This window comes from Ovis aries, chromosome 14 (assembly GCF_016772045.2).
Source record: "Ovis aries strain OAR_USU_Benz2616 breed Rambouillet chromosome 14, ARS-UI_Ramb_v3.0, whole genome shotgun sequence".
Lineage (NCBI taxonomy): Eukaryota > Metazoa > Chordata > Mammalia > Artiodactyla > Bovidae > Ovis > Ovis aries.
This window is the reverse complement of record NC_056067.1, coordinates 39,590,382-39,605,110: the sequence shown is the minus strand read 5'-3', so window position 1 is coordinate 39,605,110 and position 14,729 is coordinate 39,590,382. Positions and strand designations below refer to the sequence as shown.

Sequence of the window (14,729 nt, the reverse complement as noted above, 5' to 3'; positions counted from 1 at the left end):
TCTTTGCCTGTCAACATTCTCCTCCTTCAAAGCCCATTTCCCTGAAAACTTCCCCAAATGCTTGTTGGGACTCAATTATCTCAAACTTGGTCTGTTGCAGAAGCTGGTACTTCTGTTACATACTGTCCTCTGCTCTGCATGTCAGTCCCCCCTCCAGGGGTTACCCACAAAGATGTGGGCCATATGCGCCCTGCTCGCTGTAGTGCCAAGCACACTGGGCAGCCAGGACAGTGGATGTCTGTGGGAGAGAATTCTCTGGGCTGCTGATGGGCAACAGGTTATAAATCAGCCTTCGATGGAGCTGTGGGAGAAAAGCCCAGGGAGGGAGGGTAAACTGAGCATCGCCAAAGGGATTAGGGCCAGTTGGCCACAAAGAGTCAGAGGAAATGGCTCTCACCAGACTCCTCCTCCTTCATGGACTGCTCTATAGCAGCCCGAATGCAGAGCTCCCGGGCGCGGATGCCTGCGACATTGCTGCTGTCAGAGATGGCTTCCAGCACAACAGAGTCAAGGTTCAGGCAGGCAGCGCTGTAGTACCTGGCCATGTTGACTGCGGTGGCTGACTTTCCTACAAAAAAAGGTCAGAGGATTGAATTTCACAGCTCTCATTTGCTCACTGTTCTCAACAGAAGTTTCTAGGTCAGAGGCTCCTATAAAGTGACCTCTCCAAGGTCCCGGCCTCTAAGTCTCTCATGTGGCAGCCCAGAAAAGAGGAAAGACTTGAGCAAGGAGTCATAACTGGGGGTTCTGGCCCTAATTCTACCCCTGAATAGCTGTGTGTTATGGCAATCCACATTCCCTCTGGATTGTCTCCTCCGCTTAAAAAGTGATTCTAGAAGAAGAACTTTAAAAATCTTGTAGCTCTTACTTCCCTCATTCTACTGGGAAGAGACTTTTTTGGTTTAAAGAATAATTTGTGTTGATGTCTGTTTTTCTCATTCAAAATACCTACTCATTAAAAAAAAAGAAAGCAGAAAATTCAGAAATAACAGAAGAAAAAAAGATCCATAATTTACTCATCCAGAGAGATTATAGTTAACATATGGCTGCTATTTATGCATCTGTAAATATTTCATTTACATTTCTTATTAAAAAAAAAAGTAGTGGGCTAGGTGGTAGACTGAATAATCCCCCCTGCTAAGATGTCCACATCCTGATCCCTGAAGCCTGTGATGTGCTGTGCTCCATCGCTCAGTCGTGTCTGACTCTTGGTGACCCCATGGACTGCAGCCCACCAGGCTCCTCTGTCCATGGAGATTTTCCAGGCAGGAATACAGGACTGGGTAGCCTTTCCCTCCTCCGGGGGATCTTCCCAACACAGGGATCGAACCCAGGTCTTCCACACTGCAGGCAGATTCTTTACTGTCTGAGCCATCAGGGAAGCCCAGAGCCTGTAACATGGTGCCTTACATGGTAAAGGGACTTTGCAGGTGTGATTAAATTAAGGGTCTTGATGTGGGGGAGGGCTGTAGGTTATCTGGGTAGGCCCAGTGTAATAAGGGTCCTCACAAGAGAAGCAGGGTGGTCAGAGTGAGAACAGGTGATGTGATGAGGAAAACAGAGAGACAGAAACAGACAGACTAGAAGACGCTCTGAGGCTGGTTTTGAAGATGGAGGAAGAGGCCATGAGCCAAGGAATGCAGATAACTTTTCTAGAAACAAGAAAAGGCAAGGAAATGGATTCTTCCCCCTATAGCTTCGAGAAAGGATGCACCTCTGTTGACCCATTTTAGACTTCTGATCTCCAGAACTCTAAGAAAGTTTTAAGTCACTAAATTTGTGGTTATTTGTTACAGTAGCAAGAGGAAATGAACAGAGATTACAAATTATAAGCATGACTTTTTTTTCCACTTAAAACGATATATCATGAACACTTTTCTATTCATTTAATGCACTTCAATGGTACTTTTTAAAATTGTCATAGTATACATACAAAATTTACCATTTTAACTGCTTTTAAGTGCACAGCTTGAAAAGCTAAGTATATTCCCAATGTTGTGCAACCATCATCACCATCCATCTCCCACATTTTTCATCTTTACAAACTGAAATTCTGTACCATTAAATAATAAGCTCTCATTCCTCCCTTTGCTCAGCCTCTGGAAATCACCATCCTATTTTATGTCTCTATAAATACAATGACTCTAGGGTCCTTATATAAATGGAATCAAATAGTAATTGTTATTTCACACCTTGCTTATTTCACTTAGCATAGTGTCTTCAAGGTTCATCTATGTTTTAGCGTGTGTGAGAATTTCCCTCCTTTGATGGGTGAATAATATCCCACTGTACCACCTTTAGTTTATCCACTCATCCATCAATGGACAGCTGGGCTGTGTCTCCCTTGTGGCTATTGTGAGTAATGCTGCCATGAAAATGGGTGTACAGGACACTGTTTTTAAAGGTGATATAATTCACTACATGAATGCATGCATGCACGCGTATGAAGCCACTTCAGTCATCTCCTAGAGAACGTACTATGGTTTAATTAACTAGTCCCCCATACTAGTATACCGTATACTTCATACTGTATACTTCAACTGCTCCCACATTTTTAGTATGGCCGACAATGTTGCCGAGAACACTGAATGTAGTTAGTCTTTGTCCATATGATTACTTTCCTAAGATGAATTTTTAGAAATAATACTGCAAGGTCAAAGAGTTTGTGGGGAAAGACATGGCAACCCACTCCAGTACTCTTGCCTGGAGAATCCCAGGGACGGGGGAGTCTGGTGGGCTGCCGTCTATGGGGTCGCACAGAGTCGGACACGACTGAAGTGACTTAGTAGCAGCAGCAGCAGCAAAGAGTTTGCACATATTTCCACCCCCCCCCACTCTTCTTAAATGATTTAATGTCTTGGATTTTTCTTTAATATTTTAATGCTATTAAATTATTGAAAGAATACAAGCTCCAACAATTCAGAGATATATTAATTAAAAATGAGATGCCCCTGCTCTTTCTCTAACTTTGTATCTTTAAAGTTGGCAATGTAACAATTTAGGGATAATCCTTTGTTACGTAAATCTCAAACAGAAGAGTATTTTATTGCCTCAAAAACTGCACATGCAAATTTCACTGTAAATTTATCCCAAAGGGGAAACTCTTTAGGCCTGTGCATACCTGACAAGGGCGTCCCATGGATGATGATGGCGATGCCTTTCCGGTTCTTGGCCATGCGGCCTTCTGCAGAGATGTCAATGCCCAGGTAGCGAGCAATGGCCTTGCTCACTGGGTTGTTCTCTACTTCTCCAACCTCCTCTGCAGAGTGGCTGTCAATACTCTGAATCTTGTCAGCTACAAATTAAAAATACACGTGCGCATATGCGTGCATGTGGATATATCCACAATTCACACGGGTTCTGATGAAAATGGGATGACTTTTCTTAACCTACATGTTATTTTAAAATGACCAGCACAATCCGCTGCAGATGTTGCTGCCAGCGTCACTCACCTCATAGCGGACGAAAGCACCCTTTCTGGCTAATAATTTGTCCGTAGCTACTAGAATTGAAAACACAGATTACTCTCTGATTCTTAATCCCATTTGGGGGAATCTCTCCTGCTTAAAAATAACACTGGAAACTAGTGTTTGCAATCATAACGGACACGGCTAAATAAATGATGGCCTACTCACACTGTAGAATTAACGCATGACTGTGCTAGTTAAATGTGTTTTATGGAGAAAGGTGAAAGGTGCTGAATAGACTTTCCACTTTTGCTTAGAAGGAACTGGTACCCGAACATTAAAATGCATGATTACTTTGCAACATGAGTTTTTCCAGGCTATCCTCATCCTCCTCTTCCTCCGGGTAGGTCTTGGACTCAACCATTGGGATGTGCCGCTCTTCCAGGTTGGATGTCACAGAGATCCCTCGGCTGAGCGAGGTCCTCTTTGTGCTTGCCGAAGTGCCCTGCTCTGACAAGGGACCGTCGTCCTCTTCTGCTAAGGGAAAAGAGCGGAAGCACACAGGAAGAGTCAGGAAGAGGACCAGGGAGATGAGGCAAAGAAGGGAAGAGAGACAAAGAGGAGAATCACTGAACTGGTTACCATCAGCCTGGGCCATCTGACCCAAACTGAAAAGAACTGCAGTCAGTCAGCCTTCAAGTTTCTCTGCCCAGAGTATTTCCACATTGTAACGTAAAAAAAAGATACCAGAATTATACATTTGCTCCAGAAAATTTGGGAAATTCCAAAGAGCAAAAATGATAAAATTTAGCTGCAGAAAGAGATAGCAAAAAATGGTGATATAGGAATGGCAGCTTCATCGGATACCAGAGTGGAAGAGCCCGCAGCCTCTCAGATTTTTAATTTTTCCAAACTGAAATGGGGTCATACTGTACACACACCAATTTGCAGCCTGCTTTCCTCCTTTACATGAGCATTGCTGAACACATCTACTACTTTATTTGCCCCGAACCCTCCTCACTGTCCTGATTCCACAGTTTCAGTGGGTGCATCGGGTTGTCATTGTTCAAGGTCTGCTCTGCCCTGGAGCTAAGACATCCTCTGTTTAATTTTGGATTTGAGTCAGAGAGGTTGTAGCTCTCCTGGGAATGGCAGCAGTGCAGTTTGGAGCTGCTAGCCTTCCCTGGACATGGTCTGGAAGCAGAAGAGGAGGGACCCTCTCTGTGACAGCAGAGTGAGCAGGAGCTCAGAGAAGTGCTGGGGAGGAGCAGGGCGAGCGCTTCCCTGGACTCTTGCTGGCCCTCAGGTCGCAGCTCCAGACCAACTTTTCACGGGCCAAATGGCAAGGTGCGGAGGACGGGGATGAGAGCAACAAGGCCCTTCCTGACCCTCACTAAATCCTCTCTGTCCTAAAGCTCAGGGCTCTCTGCCTCGGGCCACCAGGCAATTCTGGGTCCATCCCCCAACCCTTCCTGACTGTGAGCTCTCAAGGCAGGGACTGGTTTCACTGATCTCCCTTCCAGCACATCCGCTCAGTGCTTGGAACACAATGGGTGTTTGTTATGGACTTAACTAGTTTTCATAAAATTCATTTGCTGAAGTCCTAAGTCCCCCACCCCCACCCCAGTATGCCAGAATGTGACTACTTGAAGACACAGCCTTTAAACAGGTAATTAAGTTAAAATGAGGTCATGTGAGTGTCCCAATCCATCCACAGCCCAACATGACTGGTGTTCTTACAGGAAGAGATTGGGACACAGACACACAGGGGGAAGTCCTTGTGAACACAGAGTGGGAAGACAGCCATCTACAAGTGAAGAGGGGAGGGTCACAGAAAACAACTCCACCAGCACCTTAAGCTTGGATCTCTAGCCTCCAGAATCATGAGAAAATAAGTTTCATTTGCTTAAGCCCCCCAGTTTGTGGTATCTGCACTGGCAGTTCTGCAGAACAACATGCTCAGTGAATACAACCAGGAGACTAGGTGGACAGGCAGCCTTCTCTCCTCTCCTTTTAGAGCAAACTAATGTTCTCCAATTAGCTTCTGTCTCCCTGAGAGACAGTAAGCCAGCTTTAAGGGCAGGAGAAATGGGCTTCGTTCATTCGCTTTAACAGCACACATTTATCAGGCACTGCGATGTATCAGGTGCTGGTTCATGCACTGGGTTTACACTGGGGAATACATGGTCACTGCCTTTGGGGAGCTTCTTGTCTAGAGGGGGAGATGGGTGTGAAGAAAATACACATGATGACTATTATGCAAAAGAAAGAAAGAAAGAATGGAGAAGGTGAATTTCCAGGATGAGGGCACAGGGAAGAAGGGAAGACAAGCAAGCACCCCAACAAGCTACATGATCCTACAGGTCACCCTGCAGGTCACCCTGGAACCTTGATGTTCAAGTGTACACAAGGGGGCCCCTGGGCAGATGACGGACAGCTTGGGGTTGCTGGGCAAGAAAGGGCAAGTTTATAAGAGTACAGTCTAGCTTTGTGATAGAGGTTATGATCATGGAGGGTCCTTCCTCATGTGAACTCCCACCCCTACCTCTCGTAGGGCACTAATGTGTGCCATGTGTGACGGATCATCTTGCATCACCTAGGCACACACTTGGAGGCTGTGGAGTAGAGTGGTTACTGTCGTGGACTCCAGAGTCAGAGACATCTGGGCTTGAGTGCTGGTTCTGCCACTTAAAACTGTGGGCCTGGCGTTTCAGTGCTTCCTCTCTCATTTGTATGTGCGAAGCCCTCGGCACAGAGCTTGCAAGCATCTAGCAAGCATCCTTCTATGTCTGCATTAGCTGTTTTTAAGCCTCAACTCCCCACCAGACTCCAGTGAGAGCAGAATGTGTCCCAGCGTGCGCATCCATACAATGGGGACAACAGGGCCATTCTGTAAGGGTTAGAAAGGAAATCCCCAGGACACCTGAAGCCTGCCTGGCACCTGGCAGGTGCTCAGTAAATGGTTCATCTCCCAATAGAGATATCTTAAAGAAGCCAGGGGCTCCAGAGCCGTTGAGTTCTCACCGTTCTCCTGCGCCAGACTCTCCAGATATTTCACCTTCATCTGCTCCTCTTTGGACCGCTTTATCTCCCTGAAGTACTCATATACCTCTGGGGGCAGCTTCTCCCCCGGAAGGCGAGGAGGCAGCAGCAGAGAGTTGTAGGAATCATAGCCCTTCAGTGTTCTCAAGATCTGCGCAAGGAGAACGGGAGTTGCTGTTGGTCTGACTGGAAGCTTCCTCCCCACAGCCCCAGGTGGGCCTGCCATCCATCTCATGAAAGCCCTACTTCTACCCAAGGTTGGGGTGTGCACAAATACTTTCTGGACTTCAAAGGGCAGAGTCCTCTGCAGAGGTCTAAATTGTAAGGTTGAGTCCTGGATATGGGGGATATAGATAGGGGATATAGGATTTTGTGTCTGGGTATTTCCCATGTGGAAAAGAATTTTCTCCTTGTTTTAAAAACATTTACTGTTTTTCTTTTTTTTTTTCCCCCAATTGACAAAAGTAAGGAACTCAATTATCCACTTTGAGTGACATGTTATTAAAAAAAATGGTTGTCTCATAAATAGAGGATATAGAGAAAAACAGGTACAATGGCATTAGGTATGTATGTGCATAAGTGTGTGTGTGCATGTGTGTGCATGTGTGTTTGAGAGAGAAACACAGAGACAGATGTGTATTAGGGTTATCAGATGAAGCATAAGATGCCTAGTTAAATTTGAATTACAGATAAAAAACTGATAATTTTTAAAGTATGAATTTGTCCCACATTGTTTATCTGGAAGTCAAGTTTAATTGCGGCAACCTGTTTTTCTTTCTACTAAATCCAGCTACTCTAGGGTATATGTATATTTAGTATAGAAGACAGTAAAGTCAACTCCTAGAAAGCAATTACTTCCTAAGTTACTGGTGTGAAAAATCAGTTAGGTAACCATTCTCCAAGATCACCAATTTTAGTTGCTTGAAAACCAATATTAAATGAGCTTGTTCTAAAATTTACATGGAAGAACAGAGGGCTAAGGACAGTTAAAACGCTAATGAAGAAAAACAGAGAGGACTGTCCTACCAGATATCAGGACTTATGAAGCTGGAGCCTAACAGACTGGGAGGTATAGATGTCGGGACAGACAAACTGAGATAGAGGAGAAAGCTCAGAATAGGCCCATGTGTATGCAGAGCTTTGACACAAGACAGAGATGGCACAGCAGATCAGTGGGGAAAGGAAGGATTGGTCCAAAGATTGGCTGACATAGAGACGCAAAGGCCTGGCCAACTTGCTTCAACCGGGCCAGCGTTACAGAGCCAGCCCAGGTGCACAGCGTCCTGTGGGATCAGCTGAACTCCCTGCGCCACGTCGTCACAGTTTATCTTCTCATCTACCCAGGCCTACGGTCCTTGTTCTTCACAGCATCATCCCTGAGACCGCTCCCTGATAAACCTTCTGTATGCAAATCTCAGAGCCTCAGATTCTGCTTCCCCAGACCCTGGCCCACACTGAAGGCTGCCGTGCCAACACAAGCCATTGAACACTTAATATTACCTAATGGAGAAGCTTGCTTCCAGAGGGACAGAGTCCCACTTGGAGGAAAATTTCTGGATACAGAATCCAAATTGGGCAGGGCATACACACTGGATATAAAGACAATGTTCAAAGGCCAAGCTGGTGGAGAGTCCAGAGGAAGCAGATCTTAAATGCATACTACTAAGTGAAAGAAGCCAGTGTGAATGTCTACATACAATACGATTCCAGCTATATGGCATCCTGGAAAAGGCAAAACTACAGAGACAGGAAAAAGATCAACAGTTACCAGGGGTTGGGAGGAGGGGGGATGAGCAGGTGGAGCACAGAGGATATTTAGGGCAATAAAAATACTTCATATGACACTGTAATGATGGATACTTGTACATTTGTCTACATCCCTAAAATGTACCGAAAGTGGACTGTAAACTATGGTGGTTAGGATGTCACACAAGTTCATCAATAGTAACAAACGTACCATTCTAGTGAGAGAGGTTGATAATAGGGGAGGCTATGTCTGTGTCAGGGGAGGGGAGATATGCGACATCTCTGCACCTTCCCCTCAATTTTACTGAGAATCTAAAACTGCTCTAAAAAAATTAAGTTAAAAAATGGATTAAAGCAGAGAAATTGTAAAATATGCAGCCCAGAACCAACTGGGGGGAAAAAGGCAGACTTAAGTCCTGACGTGATTACATTAAATATAATGTAATATATAAATACCCCAATTTAGACACTGCCAGAGTATATTAAAAAGATAACCTAAATATATGCTGTCCACAAGAACCTCACTTCAGATACAATGACTGTGGTATATGTTCTTTGCTGTTTTAACTATAAGCATGAATCAGTCTTTCAATTAGTTGTTTAAAATGTATAATGAGATCACAAAGAAGCAATGAATTCTCTCAAGGCAAGGGGAGTAGGTCAGGAAAGACTGTGAAGTGGTCTTTAAATTGACAGGGAAGGGTTCCTAGGAAGAAGGAGCAAGGGTCAGGAGTTGTCCAAGCAGATAGAAGAGTACCTGGCAGGGCCCAGCATGTGTAGGAAAATGGAGTTTGGTTTCGGTCTGTGCTCACCTTCTCTTCTACAAGATATTGCTGGTCAAATTCTAAGGAGTAAAACTCAATGGGAAAGCTGCAGGGATTCTTCACCACCACCTCGGCCTCATCTCCAGCTGCGTAGGGCAGCAGGGGCCCCAGCTCCAGAACTGAGGGACTAAATTCCAAGCGTGGTTCTAGACCTTGCCCCTCCGCCAGCAGAGTAAGCTTTTGAGTGCTCTGGGAAATCTGGAACACCAAGGTTTGGCTGTAGAATTTCTGGGAAACAAAAAAACCAAACAAGCCTCTGAATCTGTTTCTGTTGTGTGTCATGTAAAACCTGATAACCACTGGAGAACAAAATGGATTTTGTTTATAGATTAAAAAAGAAAACTTTTCTTATAAAACATCATGAGAGCAATTTAGATTAGAGTGTTAATGCTGGGAATCTAGCACCATACCAGTGCTTTATCACAGTCCTCAGAATGTTGTTCTCATACCCTTCAGAACCTCCAATGTGCTCAGATGCCCCACTGCCATTATCTGCACCTCTGGGCTCTCCTTTCATGGGCCCTGCGTTCCATAAGTATAGGGCAGGGCAGGGCAGGGCAGAAATGCCGGAGAAATAACACCTTCTGGGAACAATCCTCAATCAACAATTCCCGGGAGTTACTGTATGAAGACCTGAGCTCCCTCACTCCTGGGGAAGGAAAATTCTGAAATGTGCATTTTGTATTCTCTGAGTTTCCAGTGGGATTAAGATCCAGTGTCCAAGGTAGTGCTAGATTCCCAGCATTAACACTCTAATCTAAATTGCTCTCATGATGTTTTATAAGAAAAGTTTTGTTTCTTAATCCAAACAGAATCCATTTTGTTCTCCAGTGGTTATCAGTTTTACATGACACACAACAGAAACAGACTCGGATGCTTGTTTTGTTTGGCTCACTCTCACACCCTATTAGCTGCTTTCCTTTTCCTGATCACTTTCTACTTCTCTATTAGTATCCCCTACACTTCCTACTAGTCAAGGCTATGGTTTTTCCTGTGGTCATGTATGGATGTGAGAGTTGGACTGTGAAGAAAGCTGAGCGCTGAAGAATTGATGCTTTTGAACTGCGGTGTTGGAGAAGACTCTTGAGAGTCCCTTGGACTGCAAGGAGATTCAACCAGTCCATTCTGAAGGAGATCAGCTCTGGGTGTTCTTTGGAAGGAATGATGCTAAAGCTGAAACTCCAGTACTTTGGCCACCTCATGCAAAGAGTTGACTCATTAGGAAAGACTCTGATGCTGGGAGGGATTGGGGGCAGGAGGAGAAGGGGGCGACAGAGGATGAGATGGCTGGATGGCATCACTGACTCGATGGTTGTGAGTCTGAGCGAACTCTGGGAGCTGGTGATGGACAGGGAGGCCTGGCGTGCTGCGATTCATGCGGTCGCAAAGAGTCGGACATGACTGAGCGACTGAACTGGACTTAACTGAACACTTCCTACAGCTTACACTCAAATTCTTGACTCCAAGTCTGTTTCTTAGAGAATCTGAAAGATCATGCTTCTATTATTTGAAGACACAGTTAAGCAACTGTACAGAGATGATCAGCTAGGGCAATCAATTCATCTCATACAATTACAATCCAAATACCAGGTGACAGTGACACCGGTTACCCTAATCTGGTTTCACTGAGAAATCTATTAAAATGCATATTCGCAGGCCCATTCCTAGAGACCTTGACTTGGCAGAGAAAGGATGGGAATTCTGCACTTTTAACCAGATGCCCAGGTTATTGTGAAACTTGGGCCCTTGGCTTGGGTTTGAATGGCATGATTGACTGAGCACTTTGGGGAGCTTTTGAATACCTTAGTTTAAAGGGGAAAATCAGATGGATGGAATGTGTAGGATGTAGATACAGGTTCAAAAAATATCTATTGTTGGAGAGAGTAAGAAAATGAATTATTGGCTATGAAGCTTTTCTATTTAATTATGGGTTTAGCATCTTATGTGATCCAAACTTCTATATTTTAACTGCTTTTTAGGGAAATATTTCTAAAACATTTCATTCATCTCCTTGTATTCAGAACACGTTATAATGTCTTGGAGTTGTTAGTGAGGACATCAATAGTTTCTCTGTGCTCCCGGTGCTGGTACAGATAAAGGTGTGGATCGTATGGATTCCAAGGCTAACCAGTTCCTGAAGCTTAGTCACTTCAGTTGTGTCTGATTCTTTGTGATCATATAGACTGTAGCCTGCCAGGCTCTTCTGTCCATGGGACTTTCCAGGCAAAAATACTGGAGTGGGTTACCATTTCCTTCTCCAGGGGATCTTCTGACCCAGGGATTGAATCTGCCTCTCTTATGTCTCCTGTATTGACAGGTGGGTTCTTTACCACTAGCTCCACCTGGGAAAGCCCTTGTACACAGCCAATAAATTCCTCTCCCAACTCTAATTTGAAAAGATGCATTCCAATGTTCATAACAGCACTGTTTACAATAGTCAAGACATGGAAGCAACCTAAATGTCCATCAAAAGATGAATGGATAAAGATGATGGGGTATCTATGTACAATGGAATTTAAAAAATTAAATACCACCATTAGCAAGCAACATGGATGAACCTAGAGATACTAAGTGAAGTAAGCCAAAGGCAAATATCATATGTTATCACATATGTGGAATCTAAAAAAGTGGTACAAATGAACTCATTTACAAAGCAGAAATAAACCCAGCCACAGCAAACAAATTCATGATTACCAAAAGGGATAGTGGGGTGGGGGCAAAGATAAAACCTTTCGGGTTAACATATACAAACTACTATTAGCAGAACAGGTAAATAACAAGGACCTATTGTATAGAACAGTAAACTCTACTCAATACCTTTTAATAACCTATAATAGACAAGAGTCTGAAAAAGAATATATATATATATTTTTATATATAACTGAATCACTTCGCTGTGCACTTGAAACTATCACAACATTGTATCCTGTAAGTTAGCTATACTTTAATAAAAATGATGCTTAAAAACTTCCTCTCCCATTTGGTGGAAATACTTTATTAATTTTGATCAATTCTAATTCAGCATTTGTGGAATTGTGCAAACAAATCTATGTTTTTTACTATATTTACTGATAATTCTCTCATTCAGTAAGACATCCAAAATCTTGAGTAACCTTGCTGATGGTCTTAGGACTTCCTAAGAACGACAAACATGTTAGTTTTCTTTTCTTTTAAAGGATCAGAGAGATTTTGACAATGATAGAAACAGGGACTCTATTTTAGAATCAGATATGAAACCATTCACTTTTCTTTCTTCTCACTAGATCCTTAAGCATCTCATCAGAGCTGTTACCTGGAAAACAGGAGTCAACTATAGGTGTTTTATAAAACTCACATCCATTTCTTCTTTTGAAAGAATAGAGGAAAAACACCTTCCAAATGCCTTAGGCTTTGAGCAAAAGTCTTTACAGTGTAACCTCTTGAGATCCTCTCTGGTTCTAGGATTTTATCATTTTTCACTGTGTTCTTTGTCAGGAGTAGCTTTGTGTTGATGGTGTTTGCAAAAGAGACATTTGTGAGGCCCAGGGAGTATGTTTATCAGGAAGTACTTATTATTATCACAACTACTGATGATAATAGTAAGTAGATATTGAGCCAGTACATGTAGAGCAGAATGCTGTGCATTTTATTCACATTAATTCATTTCCTCTTCAAAATGACCCTTGGAGGTAGCTATTGCAGGTCAATAATGTCTTACCTGAAACCCTAGGGGCCAGATGCTTTAAAAATTCAGATTTTTAAAAAGGTAAACATACCACATGCCCTATGTTATAAAGTATCCTCTGCAGGGTCCCCTGGCATCAAGCACATTATTATTTCTGTGGCTATAGTGTTTGAGTCTGCAAACCAAGGCGGGTAAATAAAGGTTAAGTAGTTTCATGTCAGTTCAGATTAGGTTTTTCTGCCAAATGAATTTGGGTCTGAAACTTATGAAATTCCTCCCCGCCCCGCCCCCGTTTTTAGATCTTATTGGATTTTGAAACTGCAATAAGGGATTTGGGGACATATGATATTATTATTTTTCATTTTATCTGTGAGCAAACTGAGGTCTAGTGAGGCTGAGTAATTTGTCCAAAATCATGCTCCCTCCAAGCACAAAGGAAGAAGGCCACTAAGCCAGGTCTACTGATAGATGTCAGGGTGTTAGATAGGAATCGGCAGCAGCGGTGCTCCTAACCACCAGGACAATAGCTCCTGTATGAACCAGAGTACTGGATGTCATACTCAGAACAATGAGGGACAAATCACTCAAAGCTTCCCTGGAGATCAATTAAGCGTAGACTTTGAGTAAATCTCAAAGAGATCTGGGGAGTCTGATTACATTTCTTTAAAGCTTACCTCCTCTTTGGGCATGAATTTCACCTGCACGTTGGACCTCTCACCAGGATCCAAGACCCCAGAAGTGGGCTGAATCTCAAAGATCCGTGTCTTTGGCTTTAATTCAGCACATAGTTTGCGTCTTAAGTATTTTGGCATGTGTTTCTCCAGCTGGTGAAGTAATGTCAGACAATTAGAGCATTTTCTTTGGAAAATGATTCCATTTCCATTCACTCAACCTGTGTTTACTGATTACCTCCCAGGTGTCAGGGGATGTGTGGAACCAGGGACACCAAGATAAATAAGATATTCGCCAGATAGCATGACCTGATAGGCCCCTGAGTGTTGGGCTGAGGGCCGACATTTTATTCAGGAGGCAGCGGTTGTCACTGAAAGTTTTTGAGCAGGAGGGTGAAACGAAGAGAGTGAAAGTCTAGAATTATAAAGCTGGCATAAATGGAGATGGAAAAAATGCGACAACGGGCCAAAACTCACTTACCTTGCTTACAACTTGCTTATGGCTCTGGACAAACCATTCACAAGGGACTTGGAGATGATTGGAAAGCTGAATAGTTTGCACAAGGCACTGTCCACACTGAATTGTGGCAAACTCCACTTTTCCACTAGACAGTGTCATACTGGGAACGGTCACCTTGGCTTGGAGACAGATGTGAACTGGTGGCCCTCCAACCACCTAGAGTGGGCATAAAATCACTGTTACCACATAGCACAGGCTCGGAGGAAGACTCGTGGGTTTGAAATAGCTGTGGATCATCACAGGGTGGTCAGCAAGCAGGGTTGGAAGCTGGGGAGGATCAGCTGGACCCAGTGGCGTGTCTTACCTTGATGGGCAGAATGACCTCTTTGTTGCCAACAGAAACGTTGCCCCCTTGTGTGTCGAATCGCACTTCAAATGTTTCTGTTTCACAGTAAGGCAGATTCTTCACACGATCTAGCTCAATACTAAAGCCTGGACCAAGACAAACAAAACTTCTTGGTGGGAAGGAAAAGTAGCAATCAAGAGCTGCTCTAGAGAGAGCCCATCTGAGGCAGGACAATCCTTCAAAGTATTGACTAATAGCCCAACACTTCTTTCAGTTGACCCCGGAAGAAACATAACCACCACTCCAGGACAGTACAGCTGGGCAACTTGTCAGAAATGACAGCATACAATAGGAAGGGTCTCCAGCCTGGTCACCTGTGTCATGAAGGATACGCTTCTCTGCATGGAAGGACACTGGAAAGTGACTGGTGTTGGTGATCTTGATGATGTGGGTTTGGACGTCACCGAGGATGATGTAGCCAAAGTCCAGGATGTATTCTGGTAGCTGGACTCTGAAACAGTGAACAAGCTCTCCTTAGCACTTGTGTTTCCATATGTGAGACAGTGTGA

At 43.7% G+C, this 14,729-nt stretch overlaps 1 protein-coding gene across 1 annotated transcript in view; it reads right to left on the bottom strand.

Annotated features, from left to right (window-relative positions):
* Positions 1 to 14,729, bottom strand: part of HYDIN (HYDIN axonemal central pair apparatus protein) — a 347,988-nt gene that overhangs the window by 79,801 nt on the left and 253,458 nt on the right. The window contains exons 32-40 of the mRNA XM_060398473.1: positions 14,535 to 14,671; positions 14,179 to 14,306; positions 13,836 to 14,030; positions 13,358 to 13,507; positions 9,008 to 9,247; positions 6,432 to 6,600; positions 3,762 to 3,941; positions 3,122 to 3,295; positions 398 to 568 (exon numbers count right to left, since the gene is read on the bottom strand). Coding sequence (XP_060254456.1) covers positions 398 to 568; positions 3,122 to 3,295; positions 3,762 to 3,941; positions 6,432 to 6,600; positions 9,008 to 9,247; positions 13,358 to 13,507; positions 13,836 to 14,030; positions 14,179 to 14,306; positions 14,535 to 14,671 — 1,544 coding nt within the window. The remainder of the gene's footprint in view (positions 1 to 397; positions 569 to 3,121; positions 3,296 to 3,761; positions 3,942 to 6,431; positions 6,601 to 9,007; positions 9,248 to 13,357; positions 13,508 to 13,835; positions 14,031 to 14,178; positions 14,307 to 14,534; positions 14,672 to 14,729) is intronic.